This window comes from Haemorhous mexicanus, chromosome 10 (assembly GCF_027477595.1).
Source record: "Haemorhous mexicanus isolate bHaeMex1 chromosome 10, bHaeMex1.pri, whole genome shotgun sequence".
NCBI lineage: Eukaryota > Metazoa > Chordata > Aves > Passeriformes > Fringillidae > Haemorhous > Haemorhous mexicanus.
This window is the reverse complement of record NC_082350.1, coordinates 20,948,937-20,967,428: the sequence shown is the minus strand read 5'-3', so window position 1 is coordinate 20,967,428 and position 18,492 is coordinate 20,948,937. Positions and strand designations below refer to the sequence as shown.

Genomic DNA, 18,492 nt, shown 5'->3' with positions numbered 1-18,492 from the left:
TAATAGTAATAGTAATAATAATAATATCTCCATTATCACCCCAAATTCAGCACAAATCCAAAACACAGCCCCATGACAGTGCTGTGAAGAAAATTAATTCTACCCCAGCCAAAACCAGCACAGTTCTGAATCATCAGTTCCAGGTTGGAAGACTGAAAATGGTAGGCAGTTTTCTGGATGTTTTGTTTTGATGCAGCCAGACTGATTCAACTGGACAAAGCTGAAGCACCTGTCTCTAAGGAATTAAAATATCAAATGCATTCTAAGTTATAAAATGAAATATATTGGTTGTACTTAGATTCCAAAGCAGATGTAGTGTTCATTGCAGAGGTACACATTCTGTCTGTGGTGGTGTTTGCTTTCACAGGATGTTCTTAGGAGCTGATATTGCAGATAGGAGATGATTTTACTTCTCTGGGTGTGTGGGTACAGCTCCTATAGCTCACCTGAGCCTCTGAGCAGGTGGAGGGAGCTCCCCCAGCTCAGTCTGGTCCCTCCACTGCCCAGCTGAGCTGGATCCATCCCTGCCACAGCTGTTCTGCAGAGCCTGGGTATGGATAAAGTGCTTTTAGACACTTCTGTGAGCTCCAAGCTTCTTCTCTAAAAGCTTAATGCTTGTAGGTACTCTAGGAGGGAATGCCTGATTTCAATTCAGTGTGATACAAATGACTGAGGGAGGACATTCTGCAGCCTCTGGATGTCTTGTGTTCATTCCCTGTGTTTCACAGAAGCCAAGGAAATTTCCACCAAGCCTTCAGAATTTGTTGAGTTCAGACACAATGGGACTGCATTCTGACATAAACCCCTTTCATTGAAAATTTTAAGGCCAAGTTTAAATCACACCATTATAATTTCCTGTGTACATATGTAGCTTATGATTTATTTTTTTTAAGAAACCACATCACAGCTGAGTAATTCTGTTTTGTTTAGTTTATCCTCAGTCTATGTAATTTGTAAATGTATATTTGCATGAATAATTACCTCTGAATAAGCTAAACCAAGCAGGCTGGCAAATACAGATTACTCTTTTTTCTTAGGAAAGTATGAGCAATGTGACTTTATGCTTTGGGGACTAATGCTACTAAATAGCCTTGCAGTCATCTCTTAAAAAGAGTATATAAATAATATTAAACACATACAAGAAAGAATAAGATATAAAATTTTGTCACTAGTGAAGTGACAATCAGCACTGCTTAATGGAAGTTTGAAATAATACTTCTGATAGTATTTTAGGCATCTAATGCTCTCGTGTCCTTCAATTTTTTGTAACAAAAGGCATTATTCCTATAGATTCTAAAATAAGTAAATGTCAGTTAAATGTGTCTGAAAATAGCAATGTTTTATGGCAAAAACTTGAAAAGCTAGATTTGTGTGTGTTATGTAAAATGGAATAAGAAAGTTAGAAAGAAAACAGAAAACCTGAAGAAAACCTACCCTAATATGTTGTTTGGATATCTTGCTGGACATCATGAGTTAAGAAGTAATATTTAAATACTAGTTTTGCATTTTGGGAACCACAAAGAGTATGACTGGGAACAGAGGTTGGGGGTTATGAAAGTTACAATAAGAAAAAAGAAAGTGGGGGGGAAAAAAGAGGACTGAGTTGTATCAGTTCAGATTTATTTGGGGCTCTGTAACCATAAAATACAGAAGAGCTCTTTTCTGTAGGCTATAAAATGGCTTCGATCTTGAGTCAGTCTCCCTTGGAGTTGGGAGGAAAAAAGTCTTGCAATAAACTGAAGGAAGCAGGGAAGCAAACAAGATTAACCTCAGTGTCTTTCCAAAAATGGTCCTGCAACAGCAAAAGGAAGCTGTGGGAGCAGCTGCAGGGGAGCCCTGTCTGATGGGGCTGTGAGAGCTGGACAGGTGGGACCAGGGGGAGGCTGAACATGAAATGTGTCTGTGACTGAACTCTGTCTGCAAGGCCAGACTCCATCCAACTGAGGTTAAGGGACATCAATTTTTTTTCTTGTTTTAGAATAAATTACAGCTTTAGCTGTCACTGTAATGCAGCATGCAATTTTATGTAATAAAACCTAGGCACAAGAACCCTTTCTGACTGTAAGCTGGCACTGTGAGTCATATTGTATTGAAATGCTCCAGAATTCTATTGTAGGAGCAGGAATATTGAAGCAAAGAAAAGAAAGCCTCTATAAAGTGCTAGCAACCACAAAGAAAAGATGTCATGGATCTATTTGAGAAGCAGGGCTTGTAGGTAAAACATAAGGCAAGACTGAAGTTCTCTGATTTAAATCTTCCCTGACATTGTTGGTCAGAAGCAACTCTTAGTCTTGTAACAGAGAAAAATAATCTTCAGTTAATCCAGATATATCATTATTTTCTTTTTGGGCTTAGACAGTCTCTGCTGCTTTTCATGTCTGGAACCAAGGCAAGAAAACTCTGCCACTTTTCTTGCCTGGAACCAAGTTGAAGGAAAAAGGTTGAAAGACAACTTTGGATATTAACATTTCTGTAGAAATACAGTAAGTATATAAAAGATAATTATGGATGGCTATTTTGTCTCTGGTGTGCTCAACAGGACCCTGGTGGTGGCAGTCACAGCTGTGGCTCCCTGATTATTGAAGGAAGCTTTTGGCTGGAATGGGAACAGCTCTGGTCAGAAAGCATAACAGAGTTTACACCAACAAAGGATTTGGCACAGCTCCCTTATCTCCCCTTCTCTTTCTTCCTGTTCTCTTAATTTTAAAGATCAGCTAGTTTTATATTTGCAGCTTTATTCACGTTTGTTGATGTCCAGCTTTGATCTACAACCAGCTTGAGTTTACTTTTATGCTCTGCTGAATGCTGCCTTCAGCCTCAATTTCAGAGCTGTGCAAATAAATTATAGCGATGTGTTTAATTAAAGTTCATCTCATGTCCTGATTGCAGACTGTTGCCTTCTCAGATACAATTTGCAAATATATTTTGGAGTTTTATTTTAGGCAGGATGACTAGTTGAAGGTTATTTAATTGTGATTGATTGTGCATGGGATGTTTCTGCTGCCTTTATTTTGTGAACAACCTGAAAATAGTAGCTGAATGTTGAAGGACAAATGAAGGGCATTTGCCTTGATGGAAGGAGGGGATGTAGAGAGTCTGAACAGTTACAGAACTGAGGGTTGATGCTTCTAGAATGTGTGCTTCTTTTTGGGGAGAAATTGTCCTAATTCTAAGGAATGAACAATATTTATTAACATTAAATAATTGGTTTTATTCAACACTTGGCGTTTCTTTGGGGAATCTGTTTCTGAAACCTTTTGGTGGGTGGGCAGAAATTGAGAATATGAGGAATATGAGTTTGACTGTGTCATTTTCATACCTGCACCTTCCACAGGCCTGAGGTCCCCCTTAGTTGGTGTAGAATCCATTCATTAATATGGGTCAGGAGCTTGGTATTTGATAAACTACATTTATCATTTGAGGTTACTGAACTGTGGCACTGCCAACAGATAGCATGAAGAGACTTTTCACCACAGCCATTCTGTGGTGAAAATTTAATTTCATTTCAGCACAGCAATGCTGCTTTGGGTTTGTTTTCTGCCAAACTTTTAAGAGCTCAGTTTAAGAGCTGCTTTCTTATCTGCACTGACTGCATCCTTATTTTGGGGGTTACAAACATCCCTCCCTGGCTGTGCCCCCTTTGAGATTTGTGTTGGGTTTTTTGGGTTTTTTTTCCCCTCAGTGGTTCTTCCCTGAGTATTTTTGCTGCCTTGTGTGTCCCTGGCAAATCAGCCACAATCTGCCTCTCAGGCAGTGGGTTGGATACAGATGTATAACGCTGGTATTAAATCCTTCTCCTCAGTCAAGTGGACTGGTGAGAATGTGATAAGACCAACATATTTCTGCCATTATTTTCAACCTATTTATCTTATTCTTTTTAATTGCCTCAAAATTTGCAAGAAAGCAAGCTTTAAAAATAGTATCCAGCATCTTCAAGGCACCAGCTGCCACCTGCTTCATATAGTTATTCATATTTTTCCTTTGCAAGACCTATTTTCCTCTGTGTCATCCATGACTGGATGAAGTATACTCTTTTTTTCTGTTTCATTTTGGAGATAAGTAGAAGAACTTAGGATAAAAATCCCTGACTGTCTTGATTGTTGCATTTTCAGAGTATTTATCTTTTCTGTTTTGGGGGAGATTCAGTTAGAATTTTTGAGATAGAATGTTTACAACTCACTGAGCATCATCTTGGGACTTAGAAAACTAATAAGTTGCCTAACATAAAATAATTACTTTTCCTAAAAATGTTTGTTTTATTACCTACCCCTACTTCATTTCATGCATGGGGGAATACTACTGAACTCCACAATGCACATCACAATTTGCTCCTAAATAGTCATATCTTTCAAACAGCATAGCTTGAAATTATTAGAGGAGTAAGTACCTAATTCAGATGGATAAAACAACTCATTCTTTAGCAGTTTCCCAGTTTTAGGGTAAGAGGATTTACTGTAGCATAGCTAAACCAAGTAGACAAGTGCTCTTTTATGGCACCTGATAAAAGGATGAGTCCTCTTTTGTTTTTGAGCAGAATTATCCTACCACAGGAAAGCAGTTTATCAAATAAGAGTAGTTGGGGGTGGGGTGTTTCACTTTTCAAAAAGCTGGTGTGTGTAAAATGAGGATTATGTCATGTTGTAGGCATTTCTAAAAAAAGCAATGAGAAATAATAGGAAATTTAATCTTTATTCATTTTTGCAGGTATTAGAAATGTTGTGACTAAAACAGGCCTTCATGCATCATAAATGGTCTGTCTGCTTCTGAATGGATTATTAGGAAGGTAGAATGTCTGGATTCAATAGGATTCTTCCCCATTTTTTTTAGGTTGTACTTTTTTTCAATATTTAATTTTATATTAGAAGTTAGGGTCCCAATTAGTTGAGCCCCAGTCCACTAAATAAAACCAAAACTAACTACTCTGAGCTAGTATTGCTGTACTGTATTTGATGAGATTTTGTTAATACTGCAAATTATTTTGCTTTTTATCACAGATTTTTCTTAAGTGTACAGGTGCAGAATAGAGGAAGGGGTAAGAATAATTTTCATAACTGTTTTCATAATTTAATGTGTACCTGGTACTTTCTGGATTGTATTGCCAAAATGTTACGACTTTGTTTTAAACTCTTCCAGTGAATTATTGACTTCATTTGGCCAGAGATGAGCCATGTGTAGTTTGACTTAAAAGAAGATTTAATTCACTTTTTGTTTGTCGTTTTAGCTGGAGTTAGAGGTGGCATAAGCTGTGCAGACCTCTGGGCTATACATGCTGTTTCCAGAATGTGATAACCTTTGAGCTTTGACTTATCTGTATTTCATGTGGAAGATGTGTGATGAAAGCCCATGAAACTCTGTTCTATTACATCCATTCATTATTTAGTTTCTTACATGTACTCTCAATGCATGAATGTACTTAATAGCTTTGGCATTGGGGCCAGCTTTTCAAATTTGAAGCAAAGCACATGGTTTGCAGAGAGTTTGAGGCAGCAGGGAGTCAACTTCTGTTTTCCACCTAATTAAGAAATGAGCTGTGCTTTTGCAGGGCCTTTTTCTGTCTCTGTCTTGTTGAGCACGTGTTTCTTGGGAAAGACCAGTGAGCCTCTCTTGAAGATGCAGTCTGCATCCATAAATTAACTAAGAACATCCAAGGGCAGTTGCTAAACGCATTAATAATTGTGCAAACATGTAGTTCTGTTGTTTACAGAGCAGAGGATAGAGCCCTGGAGAAGCAGAGAGCCAAAGGGATGTGCAGAGCAGCAGCACATGAATGGAGATGGGCAGGGAGCTCATTTCCACACAGGCATCCTGGAGAAGCAAATGATCTTCATGATCTTCATGTTTGGGTATTGATTTTGCCTCAGGAAAAGTCAGTGTGCCTTCTCACATACAAATAATGACAGCCCTGATTTTTGCTTTGGAGAATAGGTGAGGAAGGCATTGGGTCCAAAGGAATTAGATAGAGGAATCCTTAGAAATACACCTAGATATAACCTCTGGTCACCTCTCAAGCCATAAGACTTTGAGATACTAATAACCATTGTATCTAATGACATATGTGTAGGTAAAAGTTAAAATAAAGATAAGAGCTACAGAAAGAGGTAAAAAATTCATGAACTTAAGCACCCTGGTAAATACCCTTTCTGTATCTGAGTTAATTCTTTAAAACTGGAGGAATGAGATTAGGTAAAACATAAAATGCCTTTCCCTAGTGTGTGATCTTTACTTGATTTTATTCTACTTTTCAAATACTGTGGCCATACAGGAAAAAATTATATTAGCTAAATAGTTTTCTACTTCTTTAGATATGAAGACCCCCATCTATTTCAGAAGAAATGGTGACGTGCAAGCTTTCCTGTTCCACACATCATTACTTGGTGTTAAATCTGATGTTTTCCTAGTCTGAAGTGTCTTATAACTTTGGCTGGCCTTTGCACATACTTGGTTTGTACAACACTGATGACATATTGCAGACTTGGAAACTTTTCTGAAGAATTTATAAAGACAGGAATCTTGGCAAAGATTTTGTATGGTTTCAGCTTGAATGTTGAGATGCAAACTCACACAGATACAGTTTTTTAAGGGTAAATACTTTCCTAAAATACTCATGTTCAGGAATCTACTAAAATTTCACACATCCTACACATCCAGAACAACTGTTGCTAGAATTTAAACAGTTTGTGTAGGGATACCCAAAATCAGAACTGTTGCCTTTGGCAATGAATCCATACTTAAGTTACAAAACTGAACTGAAAGAGAAAACTTTTCCATCTTGTGCTGCTCCTCTTATTTTAATTTTTAAACACTTATGTAATATTCTTGTGTCTTCTTGTACTTGTGTTTTATGTGAGCACTGGGTACAGATTTAGAGGTTCCAGAATGTGCTCAGTGAGAGGTTCATAACATTCTAAAATAGTAATGTACAGGACTGATTCTCCTCTTGCTTTGTTTTCACCAGAATTTATTGCTGCAAATGTATGAGAAAAATGCCCTTGGTCATTCTTAAATTATATATTTTTAAAAAAATACTTGAAAACCCATCTTTCCGTTACTGCCAGTGCTTGACATTTAAAAATAACTTAGAACTTATTCTGTATTTTCTTGCACAGTCCTAACGGAGGAGCTGAAAATCTCCATGTTCTAAACACTTTTAGATCAAAGTGGCTCTAAATAATTTGAAAAATATGTATTAATAGAAAAGTATATACATCAGAACATAGTTTGTTATCACTGTAGTTATCTGAGTATAACGCTTGGATAACTGATGGATTAAAGGAAAATACTTCAGTAGTTAGGTGAGATTGAGGAGGAGTCATGTGAGACCACAAAATAAAACTGTGTGTTGGTGGAGTTTGTGTTACCTGTGTGTTTGCAGAAGTGACCAGTAAAATCACTCATTCCCTGAAATACTTTGCAAGTCTCTGATTACTTTTAAGAAAATAAACTGAAGTGAATTAGTATCCTTTACATAGTTTTAAATAAATTCTTGAAGCTAATGAGGGGAATGCCTTATCAGAATTAGCATCTCTTATAACCACTGGGAAAAAAGAAGGGGGTAGTTTATCATAGGTTAGAAATTGTGAATTAAAACTGCAAAAAAATTATCTGTCAGATTGAACCTTGAAGATCTTTGCTATTAGAGATGTTGCTGATTAGAAGTTGGGGTAAGGCAATTGCAGGACTCTACTCAGATGCTTGGGCTTGTGCAAACAACTTTGTTTCCATGCAAGGAGCACTCCCAGTGATGTGTGGCTGTAACTGTAGCCTGAAATTTGTCTCCTCTTTGCAGGCAGAGCTTGTTGATGTCCAGTATGGGACCATGGAAGACCTGATCCGGATTCAAGCCATCACAAACGTGACCAAAAAAATTGCACTTTTGAAGCTTGGACAGTCACCTTTGCTTTATAAGGTTAGTTACACATCAGCTGAATTATTCATTTAGTGGGTTGGGGGTTTTTTGCCTTTTTTTTTTTCCTGTTTCAAAATGCAAAAACAAAGAGTTTCCCATTTTCCCACAAGAAGTCAGGAGTTATTGACATTCAAATTCTTCCTCAATACTCACCACTGTCACTCTGAAGTGCCTTTTATGTGTTAGAGTTGTTTATTTTTCTGTATATCTTGCAGTGCCCCAGTACCCTGCTGTATTTTCTCTGGATGTACTAGAAGCCTTTTGACAAACAAAGAAATCACTGAAAGAACTAATAAAACAGAAGGGATTGTGTCTGGAGAGGGTGTACATGGGTGCATCTGTATCCATCCTCTCCACCCCCAGCTCTGGCAGAGATCACAGAGCAGGGGCTCACTAACCCTCTTTTGCACTTAACATAATAAACCACTCTACATATAAACCACATTTAAACTCTAAACATCCAGTACCTGCCTTCTGTTGCAAATATCTTATAAACAAAGCTGCTGGTTTGACTTTCAGGAAATACAGAAAGTATAGTAGCTCAGTAAATGCTTAAACCATTCATTCCCAATTCACAAAAGCAATTATAAAAGAGCAGCGACTCCAGATCTTGCAGTTAAGTAAATTGGGACCTGCTCTGTTGGCCATAGAAAGCACAGCCAAGACTTCAACACAGATTCAAAAAATAACCAGTTAATTTTTTTTCTATAGGAATAAGATTTGTCTTAATAAAAATGCCATTTTCAACTGAGTAGCTTTAGCTGTTTATTTAAATTATTTAGATGCAATTTAATTACGCCTGCGAAAGGTCATTTGTCATTGCTGGGGCTCGGTTGTTGCCCATCATTTCCAGCAATAGATCTGATCCTGCATTCCACTGCTGACAAAGCCAATGAAACAGCAATCAGGGCTCATAAAGCAGGGATTTGATAAAGATGTAAAGTTTGCTGTAGCAGCACTGTCTGTGAGATGGACTTTTTACCAGTTTGTGTTCCTGGGAACACTCACTGTGTCTGAATTACCAAGCAGCCTGAAGGAGAAGAGGAAACCAGAAGGTGCTGAGGACAAGGCACATCTCAGGAGCTTTTTGTGTGGGTTGGCTGTAGCCTGGTCCCAAATCTGGGCTGTTCAATGGCTGAGGTGCATCAGCTACCTTTCTGGAGCTCTGAAAGAATTGGTTTTGCACATTCAGAGTCTGTTACACAGCACAAACCAAAAAGTGAGCTGTGATCAGGAGACTGACTCAAATGCGTGCTCAGGGTCTGAGGTAAAATTACAGCCACCCAAACCTACTTTCCCTGTTCTCCTCACAGGTTTGCCATTTTTCTTGAGCCTGTAAACTTCCCTTTCCTAGAATATAATTTGTGTCTCTCTGGCAGTGAAATAATTAATTGTAAGCTTTACTTTGCTGGTAACTATCAGTAAAGGTGTAGAAAGATTATCAGAAGTAGTTTCTCCTTTTCTAAGGAATAGTTGATGTGAAATATTGCCTTAAACTGCAAGTCCTGCTGGTTTAAATGAGCCCAGTATCTCTCTGCTGAATCCACTCTTTGTATCTTTTTCTCTCCCCTAATGTTTATGTTTCTGTACTTACTGAGTCTCACATTTTTGTTTCAGCTGATACTTCCCTCTCGCTATATTTTCCTTATCTCTGCCTTCCATGTGCTTGGTTTTACATCACATTAAAACAGAGCACTAGTTTGTAAGAGAGCTGTGGCTGTATAAACATATATACTTAGTGGGTTTCTTTCTACTTTTTGTATTTAACTTGTATTTTTCATGTTAATTTCCTTTAATTTTTTCATTATTATTACTTTATATTATGCAAGTATCTCACTCTGGATTTGAGTCTTATTATTACAGACCCTGCACTGAGGTTCCATCTTCATAACAGTTTCTAATTATGTCTCTATTTTTCAGTTGTATCTCCCTTGCACAGTTATGTTTTTTGTCTTTCTCTCTTTACTGCTGTTTTTCCTGTGGTTTTTTTGTTTTTTCTATTTTCCCCTTTTGTGTATTAATTTGCCTTTTAAAAAATGTTTTAATGTTCTTTTTCTCTCTCCTGAGTCCTTTGGAAAAAACCTGAAAGAAATAATAAACTACTGCTGGCAGAAAAAAAATCACCATGAAAACTGAACAACATTTCTTTTGTTTTTACATCATATTAAGAGAAAAGATGTGCTGGTAGAAAAGAGCTTCATGTTCAAGGGGCTAATTTACAGAAGTAAGTCCAAGTGATGGAAATTTGAATATTTGGAAATGTAGTTGTATAAATGCCAGTATTTTTGCAGTGCAGATTTAGTTTATAGAGATTGGATAAGGTACAAAATTGGGAGAGGATTAAGGTTGAAAGTAATTTGGAGCTTCTACTTTCAGTCTTTCAGACTGTGCCCATCTCTCATATCTTTAGACACTAAAAACAACAGAGTTCAGAGCTTGGAATAATTTGAAATTGGAATGTACAAGGAATTTGGAGTAGGCAGAAAAGCCTGAAGTTAATGTGCTGTTAAAATATTCAGTTTAGTCTTAAACATGAGTAATTCTGATTAAATTCCATAAGGTTCATAAATTTAAGCTGCTTTGTGAGAAAAGAATTGCAGGAATCTGACCTGGAGTTATTTTTGTAACTGGATATGATTTTCAGATTTCACTGGGAGTGTTGTGTGTCTGTTCCACTGGATCAGAACGTGGTTTCTGGTCAGGGGGAGTGAGAGGGGCAGCAGCCATGGCAGTGGCACCTGTCCAGAGCCACAGAGACACCTCCTGATCCCTTGAGCTGGACCTTTTCAAACCAAGAATGTGTTACCTCAGCCACATCATAAATTACAGCTATAAAGAGAAAGAACATGGACCCTACCTTTATAGCAGGGTATCAGCAAGAGCAGTGACTCTGGGGAGAGGAAAAACCCAAAACAAAATAAAAAACTAAGTAGTTTACATTGCTTAAAAAAAAAAAAAAAAAAAAAAAAAAGATAAAAATGTGTTATGTATTTATATATGTAAAAATACCAGAGTGGAGCAGGGGTTTGAGAAGGGGTTTTCACCATTGTTAGGGCACTAAGATCAGTTATTGAGCAAGACTCTAAAATAGATTAATATAAAAAGTGAGGGAAAAGGAATGGTAGAAATGCTTCAAGGAGTAAGCAAGAGTATTGCAAAGGCAAAATCCTTTTCAAATACAGCTGAAAGGTTCAGGAATTTACTACATCCAGCACCTGGAGTGGCAATTTCCTATAGCAAGACAGGCTGAGGCAGTGGGCTGAGCTGTGGGGCACCTGGGGAGCACTCATGTGACAGGGAACTTGGCATAACCAAGTCTTTTTGGTCTCCTTAGCCTGATTAATTCACAGTGCTGGAAAACTGACTGAAGGAAAAAATTCAAACTGTTTCAACAACTCCTGAAGGGATCTTGTGACTGGTCTGAGACACATGTAAGATCTGGATCACTGCTGAATAAAGAGGGGGCTGGATTAAGAAAGAATAAAAGTTTTCTTAAGCAGGGAGCTGAAATGAGACAAATGTAGAAGAGAAGTGAGGCACAACTTCTGGAGGGAATTGCCATGAAAAGAACACATTTTCTCACACCTTGAGATTGAAGGTCTCTGTCTCCTGGTGTCCTGGCTAGAAGGAAAATTTGTGTTTTGGTGGAACTCTGGTTATTGGGGTCACTGGTGAGGTTGAGTAGCCAGTCACAGGAGGTCAGAGCAGCCTCCTGATGTCCTTGAAGCAGGAGGATCTATAAATGTGACTGGTGAAAGATGGTGAAGCTTATCACCAGTGATTAAGCAAATCACTCATGTGGTATAGAGCACCTTCTTGAGAAAGAGCACCTTGAGCTGCCCACTGTGATTGTAGACAACATATTCTAATAGTGCAGAATGTGTGGTGCCAGAGAGAGTGGCAAAAGCATCTTGGTAGCACCCAGCTCCAGAGCCCATCTGAGTGTGTGCCCCTGCTCTGAGCACGCTGAGGAAACCAGAGGAGGCTTTTTCAGGGAGAACTGCACGGTGGTTTCAATATCCAGCCTCTGGAAATGTCATTAACAGATTCATTTCTTGAAAAATGTTGTGTGTCTTGATCATGATTTAATCTTTAGGGGTTGCAATTCATGAAAAAGGCATAATTTTTGTCCTAAATTAACTTTTAATAGAGTAACAAAAGCCCTGAAGGCCAAACCACTTCATCTTTAAAATGTTCACATATTAACATTTTTTCCACATCCATTAAATGAAGATGTTGTTCTACTGTGTAAATATCTGTATTTATTTTAATAATTTACTGCCTTCATAAATATTCATAAAATTGCTTTTTAACTGTCATAAAGTTTAGGAATGTGGAGGCCTGAATGTTTATGCAGAGGTTATTGGCAGGCCCTTATAGATAAGGGTTTGCTAAATAGAAAATACTAAAGATTCCCAGAATAAAGGTAATTTGCAAAAAGGCTTCAATTTAACAACTGTGGTAATTTTAAATAAGTTTACTTTAGAAAAAGTAATTTCACTTTTCTACAGTGTCTGCATTGTTTATTTCCTTGTTCCCTCTGGTACTTTTTATGGCTAGCACATGCAATTGTGAAGATGATAGTTTGCATTGTAAATCTCCATTTAACGAGGACCCTCCCTTTCCTTCCATCCCTTTTCCCTCCCTAGAGACACACAAATATACATGTGTCTGTTTATGTACATATATACAGTGTGTGCATAGAAATATACAAAGAAAAACCATGGAAAAAAACCCAAACATTTTAAAGGGAACATAAACACTTGATATGCATTTCATTATTAAGGACACTGGGGTTTTGGTTGGGGTTTTTTGTGACCTTTTTTTTGGGCAGTAGAATTTTTTCCAAGGCTCCTAAAGTCTTTATGTACACACATTTCTCCATATGAGTGCTATGGGACTATTAATGATATTATATCCCTTCCTAAAGCCATTCTCAAAAAGTCAAGCCACAGATATAGGCAGTATAAATAAAAAATATAGAAACATGTAAAACTATACCTGAGGATCTGGATCTGAAGGGATTATCTAGTAACAGCCACTGGATGTTACAGCATCCTGTTTTTCAGGTTTTCTCTAATTTACCATCCTCTTAAAATCTCATCTCAATTCCCAAAATCCTGAGTTTCTTTTGATAGTCTAAACTGAATTCAGGTTGATTCGTTCCATTTGTTGGTGCAGAGTTTGCTAAGTAGCCAGTTTATATTTGTACAGGGTATGCTAGTTCTTATTTTGTCTTGAAGGAAGCACTAGTGGCTTTGTGATCCTTTTTCCTTAACCTTTGTCTCCCCTGAATTTATCAGAGACTCTCTTCTTTGAGTTAGTTGCTTTTATTCTTTATCCTTTTTCTCTTCCCCCAAGGACTAGATTTAGTGTACTCATGTTCTTAACCTTCCCCTTCCTCAAACAGCCTCTTTAATCTGTGAGATATCACACAGTCTAAGGAACAGTCCCTTTGCATTTCTTCTCTACTTCCTATGTAAGCAAATTCTACCTAGGCCTTCAAAAAAACATAACAATAATAATAATAATAATAATAATAATAATAATAATAATAATAATAATAATAATAATAATAATAATATAACAACAACAACCACCAAAAAGGTGTTCATGTAATTGAGGTTTCATACTCATCAGTCCTGTGTTTTAAATTATTCTTTGTGAATCTCTTCCTGATTTTTGATTCATGGAAACCTGCAGAAGCTATTTTGGTCTTTGGTGAATACTGAAAAATTTTATGCTTGCTTCAAAGAAAGACCATTGGCCTTCTTTCATCAGAAAGTGAGACATTTAAGACATTGGTAGACAAAGTTCTCAGTTATATTCCTCTTGCTCTGACTGATAGCAGTGCTTTCATGTTCCTTTTGAGCACAAGGAACAAACCATAATAGTTAGCTGGAGAAGCCTGGAGACATCCTGCCTCCATATCATAAATCTGATCTGGGTTGGGTGGACTAAAAAGTGCACCCCAGCCCACTGAGGAAATGTACCAGAGTTAAAAACCAAGTCTGTCTGCACAGGTTTCTGACCTAATGCTTCATCCTGAAGTCATATTTTAATTGTTTATTGGTAAACTTACTTTAAACATAGCTGGGTAAAAATAATTGAAAGTACCAATTGTGATACATTTTCCTCTCTGTGTGAGGTGCTGTGGGAAAGAAAATCAAGAAGTCCTACTGACCTGAGAAATCTATAGTTGATGACTGAAAAAACAGTCAAATAGGAAGCCACAAACAAGGTTTTTGTATTTCTGATTGGAACCAAGCCACACTGAGCTCCTGTGTTCAGTTCCTAGAAGGCTGTTAGTATCCACAATAATTTTTAGCTGAGCATGTCAATTTTCCTCCAACTTCATCCAGCATTTGAAGGATGATGTACTGTGACCTGTGCCACCTAAATGTGAAACAGTGCCAGTGCAGTTATAAATCCAATCTCTATCTGTCCACATGAGTATGAAATAGTTGACAAAAATTTGCTCTCTTATCCCCTTAGTCAAGTGCACTGCAGTAAATTAAAGAGGGAATTCTCACTCCACTTTTTACAGTAGAAATAGGAAAAAGTAATTTGCCCTTGTAAGCAGTAAGAAGAATATGAGGGGTGGGGTAGGAGAAAAGCAACTGATGTCTGGAAGGAAGCATGATCACAGCACAACTTGTCAATATTCTCAAGTAATTAACATTTTGTTTGCATCAGTGAAAGGACTTCTGGTTATTAATCATTTCCTTTTAGCTTACAAACCCCTGGATTAGATTGCATGGAAGGAGAGGTGTACTATTAGCAGAGTAAACAAGGGGAAATGTAAGTTAATGACCAAAAGTAGGTATTGATTATTCTGCATTTCTGATGCCACACTGTTTTCCCTGAATGTTTTGAGAAGGCACTGCTGATCTGCAGACTTGTGTTCCCAGCTGTAGTTCCTATTCTCTCTTTCTCTTCTATGTCAATACAGAAATTTCTGAAGTCCTGCTGGTGAATCAAACATGAATTCTTCCTGATTTGACTCGATGCATAGTCCTGTTCTCTTCAGTAACCCTAAACACTTATATCTCTCTTAGGGAAGTGATTCTAAATATTCATATACTCAATTGGCTGTTTAATTGCACATTTGCTGCATGTATTGAATGTATCCTTTGAAAAATTAGTCCAGCTCCCATAATGGATTGCTCTTTCCTGAGGGGAAAGTGTTATAGGAGATCTTCTCCTTTTAGTGCAGTAAAATTGAGTGAGACACTAAGTGGCTTCCATTCAAACATGGACAATGGCTGACTCATAAAGAATTCATTGTGGGGTCTTCTGAAGCCCTTGTCTGATTTTAGAGGTGTGAAACTCAAGCATATTTTTCTATTTTATCAAGCCCTTAAAAGGTGAGTAGTAAATGCAATCATCCAATTTCCCGTGTGAGTGCTATGTCCTGAGATAAATGGTGCAAAGTCAAGTGAAATGGATTTGCTGTGAGGCAGCTGTTCAGAAGCAGAGCTGAGCAAAGATATCCATTGCCTCAGCTTGTACCCTGGATCCACACATGATCAGCTACTTGATTTGTGTGCAGGGAGGGCAGTGGGAAGCACCACTTTGCCTTTCCTTCAGAAAATCCAAACTTCTTCCATTTGCTCTTCCTGCAGAGCACTTGGTCCTACTTCTGCTTGTGGTCTTGGCCCTTCTTTTGTTGCTTGTGTAGGGAATTATTTTTTCCTACCCAAGCTGAGAATTGAGCTGCTCTTTTGCATTAGTTGAGCTTGGATTTCACAAGAGGGCCATTGACAGACAAATTATCTGGGTCTTTTCCCAGCTCATGTGTTTCCAGCACATTTCAACAACAGCTGAGCAAGGAGGAAAATAAAATTGAAGATCTATGAGCTTTGAGGAGGGATGAGGGGTGAATATATAAAATCTCCTCCTACCAGGACAGATCTACCTGATGTTGGGTTCTGTCAATGTGCCACTGGACTGGGTGAATCAATGCCAGAAATCTTCAGAACTTTCCTCTCTAAGAGCTTTGCAAAGGAGAGACAGAGACCAGCATGGTACATCCTGCTTATATTTGATATTTTCTGGAATAGTGATCCAAGGAAAAGGTTAATTTTTTTTCAGGCAACAAGTGTTATATAAGTACTGCCCCCACTCTGTAGTGGGTTTGACCTGTGTGGCATGTTCTTTAGTAGCTGCTGGTTTTTTATTTTATTAAGGAGAAGTTATGGTTCTTCTCTGACATTTTATGCTCTTCTAAGTCTTTTCTCCTCTTTTCAAAATGCTTCATAGTAATCAGTTTATTTACATATCTGTGAACTGAGAAACTGGGTTGAAAGGTATCAAAAGTCACTATTCTTGAATGAAGTATTTATGTAAAACATGATTTAGGAGATTGTAGAAGTAAACAGTTCTATCTCTAGAATCAGTGTTTTTTTTGATAAACCAGGATGTCACAGATTACTCGACTGAAGAATGATTTTCATGCCTTGTGACTCTTCAGGTTTTTGCATTGGTTCTGCGTGGCTTTAGAGACTCAACTCTGAGAATTGGTTCACAAAATCAGCACTTGTGATTTCTGCACGAAAATGTGAATTCTGCCTTTTCAAATACATCTGTAATTTGCCACATGATCAGAACTTTGAGTAGAAACATGGACCTGCTGCATGCTGAGATCCAACCTTTTCATTTGCATCCATGGAACCAGGGATATATATTTATATTTTCCATTCTATAATAACCAGCCTATGGAAAAAATTTCTTCTTTTCTCTGGGATTACTTGAATTGTTCCTTTCAGATTGTCTGTTGCTGGATTTTGTGGACCATAGATGGTTAAAATATGTTACTGCATGTCCTCCCTGGAGAGGGAAGAGGTGGCTTTTAGCATTAAATTTTTTAATTTTCTCTTTGACTGCATAATGCCATGGAACACCAAAGTCAAAATTTCACTCTTAGCCATTTGGGCCTCTTGGTGTCTGTGCATGAATTTGAAAAGAAAAACACCAAGTCCATCATTACAAATATAATTGGCACCCTCTTTGCAAGTACAGCAAGAACCACTTGGAATATTTTGTTTCGATTGCCAAAACATTAAACTAACCTTCTGTGCAGAAGGCAATTCTACCACAGCGAACATATTTTCACTTAACAGGAGAAGATTGTACATTTCAATATGAGAACTCAGACATTTAAATTTCCTCCTTAGGTCTCAGTGAATAATTCACAAACAACATGTGCAACAAAGTTAGACTTATGTTGTTTTCTCTTGATCTAGGCCTAACAAAATGGCAGCTTCCTTTATATGTTATCCTGCTACATTCTCATGTTTAAAAGTGAGTTTGGTTTTTGTGTTTGGCTTCTGGGGTTTTTCTTGGTGCTTTTTTGTCTATTTTTAGTATTGAACATGCTCTTCTGACAGCAATTCTCCATATTTGTAGTTGTGCTCATTTTCAAGGTAAATGATTATTTTGTTTTTGGTTTTTTTTTTTTTTTTTTTTTTTTTGTGTGTGTGTGTGTATTTTTTTTTTTTTAAGCATTTTTTGGGGTTCTTTCTGATATAAAGAGTCAATCAGGGTTGTTGCAAATAAAAAGATTCTTGAACTTCCTTAGGGTCATTGGGAAAGAAAGCAAAAATCACATTATTACAGTCACTGAAACCTTTAGGAAAAAAATTGGGGGCCACTTTCCTTGATTAACTTAAGGTGCAATTTTTTATTTTTTGGTTCAAATTTCACATGATTTGTACACGTGATTTCTCCAAAAATCAGCCTCTTCATCAGATAAAACCTTAACCAACAAATCCAGACTCTCACAAAGCTGCCCAGGAAAGCCATTTAATTGTGAATAACCACAGAACGTGCATGGGCTGAGATCTGTCAGGGCAGCTCAGTTATGTGGGGATACAGGTAATATTTTAGATGGAGGACAGTTTGCATTTTGTGAAGGATGGAGGAGTGCCTGCACTGACAGTTGAAGCTGTTATTTACGTTTTCCCCCTGTCAGTTATTATGCAGACACAAGAATTCTCAGCACACAGCCTCAGAGGTGACCTTGAGGTGACCTAGAGAGACCTCCCTTCCAATAAGATGGAAGCATATATTTCACTTCTGAGTCAATCTTGGTTTTCCCTGGAGTGGGAATTGACTGTATTGCCTCTTATATCAGTTTTCAGTTATATGTGATGGGTTTATGTTATAAAATTTCCACTGGGGAACTGACCTGACAACTCATTGCAGTCAGGCCTCCACTGTAATCTCAGAGGAAAAATGATAACATTTAATCCACTTAACCACCTGGGCATGTCCTGTTCCTGTTTCTCATATTAGGGAGTATAAGGAAAAAAATCAAGGCCAAATCTGCTAGTTCAGGCCATTCTTGGATTACAGGCATAGGAAATCTTTATGAGACATTAGAGTTTAATTAGTCTGGAGCATCTGTAGAAATTACTGTCCTTTATCCATGGTAAGGTGCTGCAATGTTCCTTAAAAAAGAGATACAAGGAAGGCATTTGGAATGCATTAGGAGAGCTGGGATCTGGCCTCCTCTTCCTGTGAAAAGAAGAGTCCCATTCCAAGCAGAATGTATTTTTTTCTTGGTTTGAAATGCCTGAGAGGAG

At 37.7% G+C, this 18,492-nt stretch overlaps 1 protein-coding gene across 4 annotated transcripts in view; it reads left to right on the top strand.

Moving 5' to 3' along the window:
• The window catches only part of NAALADL2 (N-acetylated alpha-linked acidic dipeptidase like 2), a 381,205-nt gene that overhangs the window by 212,066 nt on the left and 150,647 nt on the right, over positions 1-18,492 (top strand). For all 4 annotated transcript variants that reach the window (XM_059855754.1, XM_059855752.1, XM_059855751.1 and 1 more), the window contains one exon: positions 7,787-7,906. In XM_059855754.1, coding sequence (XP_059711737.1) covers positions 7,787-7,906 — 120 coding nt within the window. The remainder of the gene's footprint in view (positions 1-7,786; positions 7,907-18,492) is intronic.